This window comes from Anabas testudineus, chromosome 13, assembly GCF_900324465.2.
Source record: "Anabas testudineus chromosome 13, fAnaTes1.2, whole genome shotgun sequence".
Classification (NCBI taxonomy): Eukaryota; Metazoa; Chordata; class Actinopteri; order Anabantiformes; family Anabantidae; genus Anabas; species Anabas testudineus.
The window spans coordinates 6541475-6559345 of record NC_046622.1 but is presented as its reverse complement, the minus strand read 5'-3'; the positions used below and the strand labels follow the sequence as shown (position 1 = coordinate 6559345).

Here is a 17871-nt window from a genome sequence, read left to right as displayed (position 1 = left end):
CATTCTTTCTCTTTATAGCACATTCCATTCACTTTAAACAACTTCAGTTTTGCTTCAAATTAGGACTGGGCAATAAAATTATATCACAGATATTTATCACAAAATTACTTTTCCTTGTTAGAACTTTAAAACACAACTGAATCAAGATAAAAAAAAAAAAAGGTATGCCATCTATGCTTTGACAGACAACATTAAAAGCCAATGTTAATCAGAATAGTCCAATGCCAAACCAATCATATAGCTGGAACAGTTACAGTCACTTAGGAGTAAAATGGAACCTTTCAGCTTGACAGAATTTGTGATTTGATTTATATGCCCCTATATATATCAATAGACTGATAGGATAAAAATTATCTGAATTTATTTTTTCATTATTACTAATGCTACTTCAATTTCCTGTTATGGTGAGGATGTCTGTTATGCCACTGGTTATACAGGACAAGGAGTGTGTTATGCGTGCACTGCAATTCACTAAAGCCAAATGGGAATATTCCTGCACATGAACAAATGTCACATAAACAGTCTTGTTCACCCACAGTAGTATCAAGGACATGGGGGGAAAAAAATGTTCAAGTTATGAAATTGACACTTGATAATAAAATGGAACCAACAATACACAGATGGCATTCCTCAGGAGCCCCTTGACATCAAAAACTGTTAAGCATCATATTGATTCTTTTCATGCGTACTCTGCCATGTTTTACCAGGTATTCAATTCACAACTGTCCTTGAAGCCTTGTACTTCAAGTCAGAAAACACTGAGACAAATCTCTCCTACATCCCATCCCTTTTTTACAACGTTAACCCTAATGACCCCAGTCAGAGAAGAGAGAGAAAAAACTAATTCTGTGTAACTTTTTAATGTCTTCAGCTGATTAAGATAAAGCCAGGCTGTCTTGTCTCCTAGTGATTCCTTCCCACTCCCCTCTGGAGCCAATTTTATTTGGTGGGGAACAGTGGTAGATAAAGCTAAGAGCTGGCGAGTTCTCTAATCTGAGCACTAGTGTTAGAGCAGCGGGGGTGATGTGGAGGAGTAGTGTGCTCTAAGAGCATGGACAGATAAAAAAGGGGCTATGATTGGGATCGGGAGTTTGATGTCGGGTGTAAGATAACAAAGACAGCACATCATCCCAATGGGACGACATTGAGGATAAAACCGCCCCCTCTGCCTCTTGTCTGCTTTTTCAGGGTTTTACTGACTAGAAGGTTTAAGTCAACAAAAGTATTGTGAGGGACATAAGAATTCACTACAAAGGTGATCTCTTCTCAGAATATTCTATTCCGATAATGCTATTTACTTAAAAAGATCACTATGTCAAATGTACAGGTATTTTCTGTTCGTTCAGAAATTTTGATCATAAATACCTGAGAACTGTTCAGGTAATTATACCGTTTTGATTCTACTTGAGGACTTTTATGTCCTTGAGCTCAGTAGCAGTCCACGCAGTTATAAAGCGGTCAGGCTACTCTCTAATTATCTACAACTACAGTAGGTGCAAGCACAACCAAAGTCTCAAATCTGGTGACCAGAGAAACAAACCCTAGCATGCAACAACTCAATTTACTGATGCAATCAGTATAAACATAGTTACTTCCCAACCATGAATTTGTAAATTACTTTTTTAAAAGATTTTAAATCTGGTGAACACATACTCAATAACAGAATCCAATACCCAGCAAGCCTTCATCAAACTTCATATTTATAATGCATTTATAGAGACACAATTATATGTTGTGACTAATAGGTAATATTTGTGTCCTAATTGCTCAAAGATTTTAAGTGTTAGCAGTCATTATTATTAGTTTTATAATCACAGGAAAAAGGATTATTTAGAAGTAAACCTATTCTACTGGTAATCTATAGTATTATTGCTGTGTGCAAGGAAGTCCAGTTTAAAAATTGCTCTTCCCTCAAGGATCATGGAGGTAACCCATTACAGCACATACAATAAAATATTCATATGCAACTGTGATGGTCTATTTACAGTAGCACCACACCTTCATTCTACCATACAGTGCTGCTAAGAGGATAAAGAACATTTGGGCCTCATCTACCACAATGCCCCACTCAGTTACCATCTGTTTGGAAATCTGTAGTCAGATTAAGCCATAAGCAAAATGCAGTTACAAGTGAAATGAATAGCAATGTGATGTTGCAGTTGCTTGACATCCAACATTGACTGTACATGTAGGGTACAGTTTGAAGCTGGGTGTAAGAAAGACAGGATGTCTTATTTGTAAATTTGTATTATTATATAAAAGTTCTAAGATTACCTGAATTAAAGTGACCAATTTTAAGATGAACATCCATATCAAATAACGCAATATAATCAAACCAGACAATATAATAAATTCAATAATCTGGCTCATAAGTACCTAATAAACATGTTAAAGAACTCAGGTGTAAGTAGGTTGTTTTCCATAATACCCCAGTCATTAGATTCACCTGTGGTTGCAAACTGTCAACTCACATCTGCTTATTCATCTGTTTGAGTCAAAGCCTATCCCCTCAGCTGTTACTGTAGGCTGCCACCAAGCACAGATTTAGGGCACGTGTGGGCATGGATGAAATTATCTTCTTAATTGAAACGGTGCTCCAATATGCTAATGGTGTCTTCTTAATCACGAGTGCATGTTGACTGCAAAAAGATTTGAGTATGTCCAACCCAGTGCTGGAAATATGGCATTATTAACTGCACAAGTGTGACCATTAGAATTTGGTAGTTACAATACATATGGTGAACACTCAAAGTCAGCAGCTACTTGAGTAACACAGATTGAAACTGCTTGTCAAATCACACCTCTGCAGTTTTACTTCTTGGCTGTTTGCAGTGTACAACACTCCTGAGCTACCGTTTATAAGCAGTGACACTTTCCACCAGCTTTTCATGGCTCCTTGGAGACCTTTATTTGCTATGCAAGTGTAGCAGACCAGCGAGTTCAGCCTCCAATGATTCTGCATGATATTAAGTGAGGTGCCCTCCTGTCTATTGTATAAACAGGTGTTATTCAAACTAAGACTGCCTTGCCAGCACCTAAAATAAGATTTGAGAAAAAAAAGTGTTGACAGAATACTGGATAAAAGGACTATTTATAGACAAGAGAAAGTTATACAAACCATCAACAACAGACCAGAGAAATACAAACACTTTAATCTCCTGCCAAAGGGTCCAGTTCAGGCAAACAAACATTTATTCTATTGCACAAATGTACGAGTTTGTCCAAGTGGTACCTTATAGCGCATTAAAATCTTCGAGCTCTATTCAGCATTGAAGCTACAGTAAAGGATAAGAGCTTCTTAAGGAGCGAGACAGACATTCTTCTTCTAAATTTGCATATCCTTCAGAGACAAGCTTGGCTTCAGTTTCAAAAGGACAGAAAAAGAAACTAACACATACAAAAGCAAAGCTCATTCACGAAGCTTTGTATTTGAATAATCCAAGGCTCTCTGTCACAAATATTTTACTATAGCAAGTATGTGTCCATATTCAATGTATAGAAATATTTAATCTAGCTTGTCTAGCATACAGTTTATTGTGAACGAATGAGAGATTAAGACATGGCCATTTTAGTAACATGCTTAAGGTAACATTGGCTCCGTCTCTCCTTACTGAAGGTAAAAAAAAATTGAGCCAAGAGGTATTTTTGCTGACTGATTCCTAGACTCTAATGCTCTTAAAAAGAGCTTGCAGAGTTGCATGTTGTTGCTATCATGGCAGTGATGCACTGGTGCTGATCCCTAAATAAGATTTCATCCCCTGCTCCATGGATTAGAGTGGTGAAAAGATTCAGCTGTAACATATTATCTTCTCCACATGTGGAAAAAAAACTGGAGAGGAAGCCATGGCTTTGTGACTTTGATATGTCTGTTACAGTCTTACACTGCTCTTCACACAGTCTCTCAAATTTCAAGGTCTGTTGTAACAAATGAAAGCACAGGGGGGAAAGAGTGAAGAGCAATGACACATAGAGCTTACTTACAGTACTTCAGTCAAGTTTTGAGACTGGGTAAGCTTGCTTCCATGGTCTCCGCTTTCTCACACTGTCAACTGGAGCTGACAGAACAAAACAATACAGTGGTACCTGATATCGCGATACACACTGGGCTCTTCTAATAATAGTTTTCGTTGAAAATAGCCACCTAACTATATCCTGCATTGTCATCTCTATTTGCATTCCCTTGGAGCAAAATGGGATAAACAGTTTTTATTATTATTGTCCATATCATGCATGCTTGCACCAATGGCAATATGCCAACACACTATAGCCCTTTCAGGAATGCACCCACACATAGATGTATACTTTATTATTCCCAGAATGGAAATTCAACACTCTTTCTTGTCACCACTACTTTCCAACTACCACTGTTCTGAAGCAGTGTCATTAGTCACTCGTCACTTCAAAAGCCAAACATCGTTCGTCTGTCATGTCTGAATAAAGGAGTTAAATATATATCACAAGTCCTAATGACTAAAATCCACTAATTTAACAGTTGAAGCTGGTAATTTTACATGTGCAAAAAGGACTTAAGATTAAGCACCAAGTAAGATGTGGCGACTCTTCCGCTATTCATTCTCACACCTTCTAGGACATTTCATACAGGTAATGGCGAGCTGGTTCATTAAACTTAGCTGGTGGTGTAGCAGTAAGGCTTCCTCGGCTGAGTGGGAGACAGCTCTGATGGGTTCCCACACTGTGGAGCTGGAGGCGAATGGTCAGGCAGTGAAATTTTCAACAGCCCTGTGCTGCTGGTTGCCTGAACTGTCATCTGTGCAGAAACAGGTGAAGCCATTCTTCGTTGCACCTCCACACTTCCTTAAGTGTGTTAAACTACAGTTATATGGTTATTGGAGCGGAGCTAAGTCACAGAGTTGAGGTCAATAGTGTGAACTTGTAAAGGAATTAATGGTGGTTACTTAGTGGAAGAATTAATGTACTGGAGTAGCAGCTTTCATTTACAGGAAGAAAGAGGACTTTATGGCAATTTTACAATCTTTAAACCACAGTGCAAACCGTTATTCTACCCACAAAGTAAAGTTTTCCACGCTCATATAAGCAGAGAAATTAATGCCAATAATGTCACTGGGATCTCTATTTCTAGCTCACTTGAGCCTCTGGTGCTGCCCTGCCTTTCTCTTTAAATTAGCTTTTCACCTTTAATTATCTAGTGTCCAGAGACAATGTTGCACACACCCATTAACACAAAAAACCTGTTTGAAGAAAACAAACGCCTTCTGCTCCCGTTTTTGAAGTTCGTTTAACAATGTCCTCGAGCCACCATTTTCCAGTGTGTGAGGAAGTGCCGGCAAACAAGACATCCATCAAATTGACAGACAAAACAAATTACAAGGCAAACAGAACCTTAATGTGTCACCAGAGCTAATGGTGTCAAGGCTGGTTGGCAGTAGACCCAGACACTCACATACTGCTGCTGTCACACTCATATGGCCATGCTCTTCAAATCACAAAATTCTCAACTAAAGATGAGAGAGGGATGACTTCTGGGTAACACTCACATATTATCACCCTACATAATAATAACAATGCATCAAATCTAGATTCATAAAAGTCCATTAAACCACAGCAAGTCAGAACAAGAAGCTTTCATGCAGGTATGATGTATCTGTACTGTGGCTTGTGAGATTATTCTTTAAATGAATGATGCAGTCTCCCTAAAGCCAATAAAAGTGTAATTACATGCCTTGGGCCTTGGTGACAAAGCCTGTGTTGGTGACAGCTATCTGGAAATGAGGAAGAAAGGATTACCTTCACTTTTCATTTAGCTTTGGAATGATCACCCCTCCACAGGGGTCACCTTGGACGAAATGCCACAATTTTACCAGTCATTAAACTCTTAATCCAGCCTTAGTGTGCAGACTTCCATTGCATCTTTCAAAGCATCCATGGTCTTATATCACTTCATATTGCCACTGCATCATGGCCACCCATTGCGACAGAAAGCAAAGGTGAGATACCTCTGTTAGAAAGAAACTGTAGACAGAAGTTCAGTGATTCAACATTTTCTCATGTAATACATTTTATTGGCTTAAGCAGAAAATGATCCTTGGCAGATAAAGCAATATCCTGAGAATTACTTTGTTTTACGCTTACTGACTTTAGGTTAATATTCAACGAGTTATTTTGGTCTCTGCAGGAAATCGTGCTGTCGAACCTTTGCAGGGCATCAGCTGGAAGATTGCAAAGACCACTTGTTAATATTCGTCTCGCTGTATTTGCAAAGCAGAGCCATTACATATTCAGAGATCGGGAGATATTTTTCGTGGCAGGGAAACTGAACATGATAAATTGGACAATAAACAATCTAATCCAGAAACACAAAAGTGCACAGAGGCATAATGCTGCTCTAAACACGACTTTAGAACAGCAACCAGCAAAGCAACACTAGCAGTCACAGGGCCACAGCTCTCAAACAATATCACAGTCACACTGTGATTTCACAAGTGAAAATTTATGACACAACAGCTGAGTTTAAGTCTGGACAGTTTTTTTTCTGTGACAAACATAATAAAGGAGTTTCACTTTAGTCATTACCTTGTTTTATTACTTTGAGAAAAAAGGAAATAAATATATTTTAAATATATTTTCTTATTGACAACACACAATGTCAAACTGACAATACTGTATTAACAAAGCTTGAAGTATTACAATTCACAACTATTGCAATGTCTGCTCTTCCAGCTTGACTGACAAGCATACTTGAGACCTGAATACTTCACTGCTGAAGTTCACTGCTGGTGGTAACTCAATAATGGCAACTCACTGATAATATGGTCATATTTAAACATGACCGATAACATAGCTGCGATTTTAATCAATCAATCTTAGTAATGAGACCAGGAAGTTAATCCATTGTTATGCATTATTCGTCAGTAAATTAAGGTCTTGGGGTTAATTAACTACTGGGGTAAGGACAATGTTAATAATGCAGCACTAATATAGGGCAGGTAATAACACACTTCTGAATGTCCTTCTAAACTCCAGTTTTCGGTTAATCTGAGTAAAATAGATATACCCAGACAGTTCTGCTTTTCTATAATGTCTTCTTCTCAACAACAGGCATTAACTATATTTTATGTCACTCTGCATTAGTGTACAGTGTTGTGATGACACTACTTTCTTTGTTGTAACAGAAAATACTTCTTCCACTTGAAATGAGAAGAAAATATTCCACAAATTCTTTGAAATGTAATGAATGACAGTCCTGTCTGATTATTAGATTTAAGCTTAATTATGCAAAACACATTTTCCAACACCACTGACCGATTTATTTCTTCATTATTGTCGGGGTGTAAAAAAATTGTATTACTTTGAAATGACCAAAAGGATGACAAGATAATTAGTCGTCATTACAATTACTTTACTGATGAATAAACCACATGAAAGAAGAGAAATTCCTACTGTGAAGTTCAGTAGCTTCACAGAAGCAGCAAATCCATTTTACTTAAAAGATGGAGTGTTTTAGTTTTGAATCCTTGCTGAACTGTGCATGTCTAACTTGAAAGATGATTGAGGGGGTTTAACCCAAAACAACGTCCAAAAATGATTAAATATTTAAATGCCAACAAGCATTTTATCCAATATTATTATTGCAGCTGCAAGAAAGTTAAGCTTATCCACAAAAATCATCAGAAATTCACAACTAATGAGGAGCTAACGAAGAGCACATTACTGCAAAAACAGCTACCACTATTCAGCTGCTTTGTCAAAAATCAACATTAAGTGTGCAAATTCTGAGCTATTTCCTGAATCAGTTTTTATCTGTACTGATGAGACTTTTATTGGATATTAGTAATTTAAGGCAGGGTGACAACTGAGAACTAGTTGAGACTTACAAAGACTATACAATTCATACTTAAAAACTGATTCCACCAACTCTCACAGAATTATAGTCTTTGACAGTGTGGAAGAGGCACAAACTGAGTGATTTATCAGTAATGACCAGAGGTAACTGCAAGAAAAAAATCATGCGTGATCTTGTGGCAAAACAAACATGGATGGCAGTGAGTGCAGTACAATTTGCACTGGGAACCCCCCAAAAGCTGTAGTGTCTCCCCTAACTGTTTGAGCCATCCAACCTAAAATGACATGAAAGTCCTCAAAATTAATTTTTTTTTGATTAACTAAGAATTTTTATTTTTATAAAGGCAAAATGAGGGATGTGAATAAGATGAATGCTAATTCAACTGTAGAGAGAGCCTTTAGATATACATTAATCTGGCAGTGCAAATAACTACTGCACTAACATATTCCCCACAAAGCCAGAGGTTCTCTCTGCATCTCCTGGGGCCCAAAATGATATTCAGTATCTAGCTGGACATAGTTTCTACTGCATGTGCAAGAGAGAAAATACAGTCCTCTTTAGTTTCTATGGACCCAAAAGTAATTTTTTTTTTTTTTTATTATTTCTTTTTAATTACAAGTAATCATACTAATACATTTCTACATTTTTGCTATTACTGGATGTTATTTTTTGATTTAACAAACTATACAGGGTGTACCACATTTTTGCTCCTAGTGCCATTTTGTTTTTAATTATAATTCTTCTTTGAAATACAGCCAGACAGGTATACAGTAGAGGTGGCTATGTAAACCTACATACATTTTGGCAACTTGACATTTCTATATTTACCTTGTATTATTTTGTGTAACACCCATAGCTTCAGATATTAGAGGTTTTACATCCCTGCATGCAGTGAATATTCCCACACTGAGGTTTAAAGAAAAGACAATTCATAACTCAGGGTTCACTTAATAAAGAAAGATTTGTTTACTGGTCAGCTGAAAGTTGAACACTGTCAACAGACGCGCCACTGTAAAATATTTTAAATAGTTTTAGTAATCAATTGCTCCATTTTTACACCCTCATCTCAAAGACCCCTGAGCAAAGAGAGGGACGGTTTCTGTTAATGACAAGATGTCAGAATAACATCTGTATGTTCCTTTAAACTATGTCCCTGAGTTTTACCGTTACCATTTTTTCATATACACCTCCATCCTACACAGGCGGTCTTATCTGCATCCCAGCTCTGTGCTGGCACAGGAAGAGGCTGTTGCTTGACACACAATATTGGACAAGACAGTAACATGGAACATTTAGAGGAGGATGGAGAGGGTACCGTCGCACCAGGCTTGCCAGCTGTGATAATGATGTATAATTTAATTGAAGGCTGTGCTTCTATCCTCCACAGAACTCAAACTGCTCTTCTCTTGTCAATGTATTATTCAGGCTAATGGTGACCCTGAAATAGAAAAAAGCTTCTTATCTCTTTAAAGTTTTATTGCAGAGAGCAAAGAGAGGTAAGGAGGTATATAGAAAGAAAGCGAAGAAGAGGGAGACGGAGACGGAGTCACAGATAAGGTAAAAAAGCATACTGAGAAATACAGTAGCTCTTTCTACTGACATGCTTTGTGAAGGATTCATGTTTTTGACCATGACAGCGTCATCCTCCTGGCAACAGAAGAAAAATCCAATTGGGCAGAAACTCTGATGTTTCTCAATCCTTTGCTGCTGACATTTCCAAGGGAATAATAAAGATTTCCCACAAAATGTCTTGAATAGCAAGTTGAATAAGGAGTTATACCCACTCTCCTCTGTAGCCTGTTCTTTAGCTGAATTATAAATATTTGAACCAAACATTTAAACAGCAAAAGTTCCATCAATGTCATTGTTATGATCATCATGACCATCATCGTCTTTAGTGAGCGAATGTGAGAGAAGCAACATGGGAAGATATGGAGTGCAGTGAAGTACTCATGCATACGCTATTACACGTGGACCATCTTCACATGTGATCAAGCAGTTATTCTCCAACTTGGTTACAGGCGTCAGGGAACGACAGGGTGAAAAGGTCCCTGGCCATAAAATGCACCCATTGCCATCTATCATAATAAGTTGTCATATTTACAGTCTAAAATTCACCCATAAAACACTGTTATTGTAAAGTGTAATTTCCACTGCAATTACAAATCAGCTTCATTAGAGGACGTGTGACTGGAATGTGGCAATTAAGCTGCACTGTACAGTACAGCAAGTTGATTGGGAGGTTGCAATATCCAAGGATGGTACTTTACCCATTTACTTAATCAGTTATTTCACTACCTCAGTGTATAACTGCCCACAATGTTTTTCCTTATAATATCAAGATTGCTGAACCTCATATTGCAGATTCAGTATCATTATGTTTATGATGATGTGCAAAATTGTATGTATGTAAAAAATTATAAATGGTACCAAAAATGTTATTAAAGAAAATATCTATTTATAACCAAAATTGGACAATAGACATACAGTAGTTGTACACTGTATTATACTATACAGTGGCAAGAAAAAGTATGTGAACCTTTTGGAACTATTGTGATCTGATCGTCATCTACTGTAAGTCAAGAGTATTAACAAATGGAATGTGCCTAAAACAATAGCATTTATTTACTTTATTAAGAACAACCATAAAAACCTCAGTGCTAGTGAAAAAGTATGTGAACCCTTGGAATAAAAACTATTTCAGGATGTGGGCTAGAGCTACTTTGACAAAAACCACTAACTTTTTGCGTTTGCTCCGCACATGAAGAATACACTTACATGAACCATGCCTAGCCAAAAGCAGCTTTCAGAGGATCTACAGTTAAGAATTGTTGATTTACATAGAGTTGGACCTGGCCAGAGCCTGGCCAGCTTGCAGTGATTATAGGGAAGATGAATTTCCAAGTATATAGAATGAAACTTCAGAATAATGTGAGAATGTCTGTATGTCAGCTGAAACTCTGTAGAAGTTGGGTGATGCAACAGGACAATGACCAAAAACACACAACAGAATGGCTTCAGAAAAACAAAAGCCGCCTTTTGGAGTGGAGTCAGAGCCCAGACCTCAACCCAAAAGAGATGCTATGAAACAACTTGAGGAGTGTGACACACAAGACATCCAAAAAATATGACAGCGCTAAAGCAGTTCTGCACCCGTTTGAGGTTATTGCTGTCAAGAGGGGGGCAAAAACTCACTATGAGGTTTTAATGGTTGTTCTCAATAAAGAAATGAAATCAGAATTTTTTTGTGTTATTATTTTAGGCACATTATATTTGTTAATACTGTTGACTTAGATGCAGGTTAGATCACATTTTATGGTAAATGAATTCAGAAAACCATAAATGTTTTTTTTCTTGTCACTGTATATAAGTATATAAACTTTTTACAATACAGAAAAACACAATAACACAATCATACAATTATTTTCCTAGATTGCCCCTCGTGGCTCTAAATTGTGGAGGAACAAATGTTGACTCAATCCCTTTACCACTATATCAGTAATCTCGCCCACACCTTTCAGCTTGTACACATTATATTAATTTCTAACAAGGCGTAGGCGTTCAAAAATTAAGGCAAGTACATTTGGGAAACTCATTCTTCTCAACTTGCACTGGCACAAAGCTCAATGATCTAATGACTGAATGAGAAACAGCAGGTTGTTTTCAGCATTTCCAGCTTTTTCCCCATCATGTTTGAGTAATTAAGATGTAGAAAAATGTATTTCATTATAGACATACTTGCTGACTGCCTTACATTTTGTTTGTAGAATCAAATATTTTGCAGAACTGAAAATTCATTTTCATTTTTACATTGGCAAACATGGTATGCTAAAACAGTTTGCAGAATTCACATTCACAGCATGTCAGCAAAATGTCACAGGAACAGAGAGTGAGTGATTTTCCCCTTGCTTTATGACAGCCCTTACTTTGGTTGCTGCCCTAAAAGACAAGTCAAAACATATTAATTGAAAGTAATGACAGTGATTTAATTTTGTCTGTAAGGCTCTTGCTTAATTTTCCCCCCATTAGTTTGTATGTTATTTCCTCCCTGCAGCAAATTCTGCCTTCCTGGTAGGGTCATAGAATGAGTAGCACATTAGGGGGGTGGGGAATATATCCAATAATAGTACTACTACATAATAGAGAAAGAGTTCATAAAACAATAACTTTATTCTTTTAAAAGAACATGCAAAATCGACTCAAATAACAGTACGATGATATGCTGGAAGTGTCATTTTTCCCTAAAGGAAACAGGCAATAAAGAAGAGGTCCCAAGTAAAACATGCACTACATCAACATTTGTCCTCTAGCCATCAAAATAAAGGAACAGCTAATCTGAGAAGAAGCTATTAGAGCACCAACCACTGTTACCAGTCCACTGCTGGGGAAATACAAGCTATGAATATGAAGTTTGATATAAAATATGAAGAATGACTCCAGTCTGTTTAAACTCAAGGCATATTTTAAGTAGCTCCTAGTGCTCCATATTACTAAACAACTCTGAGCCACACAAACAGTCAGAAAGAGTTTAACAGAATTATCTACAACTTGTTTAGATTGTGAAAGTGAAAGTAAAAACTGGTATAACATTAGTAAAAACCTAGCACTGCTGGGTACAGTAAAAAGACTGTATTTACAATGGAAAGTTTGGGTAACAGTTTTGTCTTTTGCCTGCATCTTCCAAAATCTGGCTAACTATTTGTCTTTAGTGACATCTTAAAATATTCATTAATGAGTATAAATTAACTAAATTATAACCAAAAGGTTAAACAATACAAGTCTCTCTGCATTGAGGTAGCCATTTTATTTATCATTCAATTAGAATGAATGCTTTATTTTTTCTCGAGGTTTGAGCAGCCCTGAATAACACTTACTATTTGTACAAAAGCAATAGTGAAGTAGACAGTTTGGGATGTTAATGTGGAGTAAGCTACACTACTCCTATCTGAGTAGGAAGTGGAAATATTAATTCCTCCTCTGCTTTCCTAGTCTTTAAATTTGATACTCTCTCACTCCCATCTGAGACAGTCAGATACACTCTGCTGTGGGAGATAGAGAGTGAGTGGTATTTCTGTAATAGGTGTTGGTCACGTGTTTTTACCATTACTCTTTGACTGACTGCCTCAGCAGGCCCCTGTTTAGTAAAACGGCTGATGAAGATATTACAAAAAAATTACTGCTACTGAACATGGCCTACTCCACATATCATTTGTCTCTCGAGCAGTGATGACAAAGCCAGCCTCCTCTCCACTCAGTACTGTCTTCACATTACCATTTATTGTAGTTTGGTGTGATCATAATACATCCAATTAGATTTTCCCCCTATTGCGAGGCTCACTTCAATATCTGCTGCCCCTGATCTGGGCGCCTGTGTGATATTAGTGATGGAGTCTCTCTGCAGGGCGGTATGAGAATATGAAAGAACAGCAGTTTGTGGGATTCTGAGCAAAAAACATGGAGAATAGGAAGTAGTGAATTGTTTCCTGATCATGGGACTTACAGAACTAGGGCTCCTCTTGGAGATGAGAGGACAATTAATAATGTTAGGTTGCAACTTTCACCATCCTGCAGCTGCTACACCTGGTGTTAATCCACTGACTACCCACAGTCAGCATACATCAGTGTGAGGATGGCTGAAGGTCAAAGTGAAACACAATTTGTACTTTTTATATTTTTTCAAAAACTAATACATATGAAAATTACTACAAACTAGGCAACATGATGAAGGAGTGGTTAACACTCCTGCCTCACAGCTACAGTAAAAGGTCATGGATTTCAACCTGCCAGCCAGCTTTGTATTTTGTGTTTGCATGTTCTCTCCATGCCTGCATAAATATCCTCCAGTTAATTGCTAATTATAAATCACCCATAGGTGTGAATGTGTGCATGAATGGTTGTCTGTCTTTGTATGTGTCTAAACGTCTGTCCTGTGACAGACTTGCACTTCCAAATACAAAAAAATACAAAAAGAATAGGCTTAGGGTTTGATATTTCCAATCAATGTTCAAAAGAAATTTGTTTTTCAATGCTCTAATTTGATAGATGTGTGTGCACTTAATGTTTTCAAATCCATCCTCTGTAATTCCAAACGGGAGCAATTTTTTTTGTACATCAGTATTATCAGTATGTGTGTGTATAATCTGTTTTTCAGTTTCTACCCTTTATGGAATACCCCCAGCCCAAATAGTTTGAGTATCAAACACTCAATACCTGAAGGTTTGAAAGGTGGAGGTAACATTTTTCTTCACACAGAATAACTGCTGTGGTGTTTCAAAAAGAGCTTAAAAGCTTCAGGGAGGGTGATAGCACAGCTCAGGAATCAGTCTATTCAGACCGTAGAAGTGGTCTGAGATATTTCTGGCAGTTTTGCTCATTTTTGCACCATGACAACTTGTCCCTATTGGAATATATAGTGATTGACGTGAATTCAAGCCACAGATTTCAGTGAAAAAGCAAATGCAAACTTTCCAGAGCCACTTTTTAGGCCTACAGGGAGCAAGTTTGTATTAAGAAGATAGATACTGTGAATTTTCCCTTCACTGCATGGCTCAATTTTATGTCAACTATATGCAGCTCATGTTAATGTTTTGTTTGTAGTAATGACTCCACTGCATAATGTTTGACCATGAGGTGACCTCCTACAGACCCTCCAGTCAGATAAAGTAAAGTACACTGCTCAAATATGTACATAAAGCTCAGTCACATAATGTATAATACTTTAAGTAATTAAGATTATTTAAAGCTAAGTATTCAATGTGCATATTTCCAATTAGCTATCTAAATGGTGACAGCAGAGAAAATATTGATAATTTGTGCAATTTTAAATCACCCATGCATGAAAATTGTAATGCTAATGTAATATTGAATGTTGTATGTTGAGTGAAAATTAATGTTGGTGAGAGAAATCCAATGACACAATGCTGGCAGATAAATTAAATGTTAAATAGTTATTCTCAACCAGTATCATCTACATATCATCACAAGACATCCATAGACATCTGTCAATGCCACATATATCCTATCTTAATTAAGGAATATATTAGTATTTCTAAAATGTGTAAAATCTATAATTTAAAAAAGCATGGTTACAATTCAGAGTATGGCTGCAGAATAATTTGTTATAACTGAAAAGATAGTGATGGAGTCTGTGGCCTAATTACATAGAGGGAAGTCACTGCACTCCATTTCAACAGAGGTCAGTGATGGCTGGGATTTTATACTATATCTGCATTTACCATTGGTTTATAGGTTGCTGACTCATTTTGATCCAAACCCATCATATTGCAACCTCGAACATATTTGAATAATCTTGTCAAGTGATTCAAAACTGGGATGAAAACGCATGGTGTTTTTCAAAAGCTAGAATCAAAGACAGAATCAAACTTTATTCTCCATCTCCAAATTTTTCATTAATCACAATGACAGAAGTAAGTAACTAGTAAAAATTAAATGGCTATTTCATATGTCATCCGTAATTTACCAAATACACATACACTGATTAAAGCAAGAGAAGTACTGCACATGAGAGAGTAATGATATAATTATCTAATATTTAAGAGCATGTAAAATCAATCTGAGAGCTTGGCCAAAGTCATTAAGTTGGAACTTCTGTGTGGTAATGATGCATGTTGGTCATATGAGCAAGAACATGTTACATGGAGGATGTTAAAGAAATGCAGTTTATGAAATTTCAAGTAGTGGGTGGGTAAAGCAGAACAAGAGCAAAAGCAAAGTGGCAAGCAATCGTTAAATAGATCACGGTGGTTACACTGCCTCTTTGAAGACACACGTCCCACTGAGTGTGAGCCCCGAGTGTTAACAATGCCAATAGGCTGCAAGGAGCATCTCTCAGGCTTCTCACTGAGCACCAGCAATAAGATTAGAGGTTTCTTTAATCCGACAAAAGGGATTAAATGCTACAAGAGAGGCGAGAGGACCGCTCCCACGGAGGGGCTGCGGTGAATTCTTAACACCTCTCCTCAAGACCAGTTATTCAAGTCTTTAAACCAAAAATCACCCTTATGAGACACTGATGGCATGTCCTCTCTAACAAACATTCAAGGGTCCACAGATAAATGTGATCTCGCACAACAGCAAAACGGCACGGTCTGAGTGTCTATGAGAGTGATGAGGTTTCAAAAGAGACCATTTAAACACTGAAATGTCTAAACAGGATAGAAAAATAGTTGTAAAAACAGCAAAACTGTGAAAATTGTTAACTCTAAATTGGTGAGTACTGAAAAGTTAGTCAAAACCGTTGAGAACACAAGTGGTCCTAACTTCATTCTGTCCAAAAAAAAACTTATTTTAAACACACCTCAGCTGTTACCTAATTGTAGAGAAAATATATGTCACAGTAAGATCATAATGTATAAGTCCAGACTGTTACACATTATTGAATATGTGGCACAAAACATCCAAGTCCAAGCTTCAGGAAAAAGTCTGTGATGAGAATGTGTCATCTAAAAATGTTTTTCACTGTCCCACCCAAGATCACGTGCACCTGTACATCTAATCATTTCAAACTTATCCAGATGATGCGTCAAAAACCAAACGTACAACTTAATTAACAATATAAACTAAAAAGTCAATGGCCATCACTTACCCCCCTTGTTCCATCTGCTTTTAGTCCTTGCTTGATAGGTGAGTTCGGGCCAGCCAGACAGCACCAAAAGAAAAAAAACAAGTTCAAACACAGAAAGAAATCCAGACTTTGCCCTGGAAAACATGTCCAAGAGTTGCTGGCAGCCGAATCACTTTCACATGGCTGTGTTTCCTCCTAGAGCGGCGCGGCTGTGGCGCATGGTAACCCACGCGTGGGCTGTCATCATCAGTCACGCTGGTGTCAGCAGTGGGTCTCTCGTCTTAACATGCTGCTCTGTGATACCATGGCCGGGTGCTGGTTTTCAGTGATGCTGGAGCTCCGAATGAAGCCACATCTCCCCTTCGTAAGCTCTGCCTCACCAGAGCGCACAGGAACCAAACAGGAACACACAGCTTGCCACGCGACGGCACAGCTCAGCTACGTTCGGCACAGTGCATAGGAACTCACTCTCACTCAAGCTTTCACACACTCCCTCTCTCTCAGTCTCTCTCACGCTCACTGCTGCCACCGCTGTTGATGTGGAGGCTGCTGCTGGAGCTGCTGCTGAATTATTTCCATCTTCTAACTCTGAGTTTCAGGGGGAATTAATTCCTCTGGGCTGAGTCTTTTACTTGGGGCTGTGCATCTTGGGGGAGATGAGAGTTGGGAACACGGCGTTTTGTAGAGGTAATGGAGTAAAAAGAAAAGCAGAAAGAGAAGGCAGAAGAAGTGCAGGACAACAGAAAGTATCAGTATTAGCACTTACAATAATAAGAGACCTTTCCAAAAAAGGCTAAATGTGATGGACAATGCAGTCCGTGCCATCAGTAACAAGATTGCTACAGTGGAAAGAGTTGTCTATAAGTGATATCTATAGATCCCAACTCCAATAAATCAGCAGTACAAGTTAAACAAGTTGTTTAATAAAACTTAAATGGTACAAGAATTATGCTACTCCAGTAGCACCCCACCTAATGGTTCGCATCCATGTCAGTAAATCTGGTAAACTGATTAATTGATCCATAAAAAGAAGATAATAGTGAAACCAGAATTTTCCATATCTTAAAATGTTTTTTCTATGGTCAACACTCAACTAAGTTCTGGGATGAAGCGATATTTGTCGTTTTGTTTAAATAATTACTATTCACCAATTAATGAAACAAAATGAAGAGATTATCAGCACAGTTGACAATTTTCTGTTGATCAGTGTTATTGATTAACTAATCACAAGGAAAACAACTGTTCAAAATTCTGCCATCAAACTTAAAAAAGAATGTGGAAATAATGAAAATAAATATAGCTGCTAAATGAATGAATGAATGTGCTTCATTTACATGTTATACAACTCAACTTTATTGGCCGTCAAATCACAAAGAACTTGCTCTGAACCAAACCATATTGCTAAGTTCAGTACATGCCTCATGTTTCAAGTTTCAAAAGAGAAAAAGGACAAGCTAGGACACAA

The 17871-nt window shown here is 37.5% G+C and overlaps 1 protein-coding gene across 13 annotated transcripts in view; it reads right to left on the bottom strand.

Annotated features, from left to right (window-relative positions):
- The window catches only part of robo2 (roundabout, axon guidance receptor, homolog 2 (Drosophila)), a 275954-nt gene that overhangs the window by 220617 nt on the left and 37466 nt on the right, over nucleotides 1-17871 (bottom strand). For 12 of the 13 annotated variants that reach the window (XM_026375434.1, XM_026375492.1, XM_026375484.1 and 9 more), the window contains exon 1: nucleotides 16428-16751. The exons of the other annotated variant lie outside the window; for it this stretch is intronic. In XM_026375434.1, the coding sequence (XP_026231219.1) occupies nucleotides 16428-16551 (124 nt within the window). In that variant the 5' untranslated portion in view covers nucleotides 16552-16751. Of the gene's footprint in view, nucleotides 1-16427; nucleotides 16752-17871 lie in introns of those variants that run through there. 13 annotated transcript variants of the gene reach the window in all.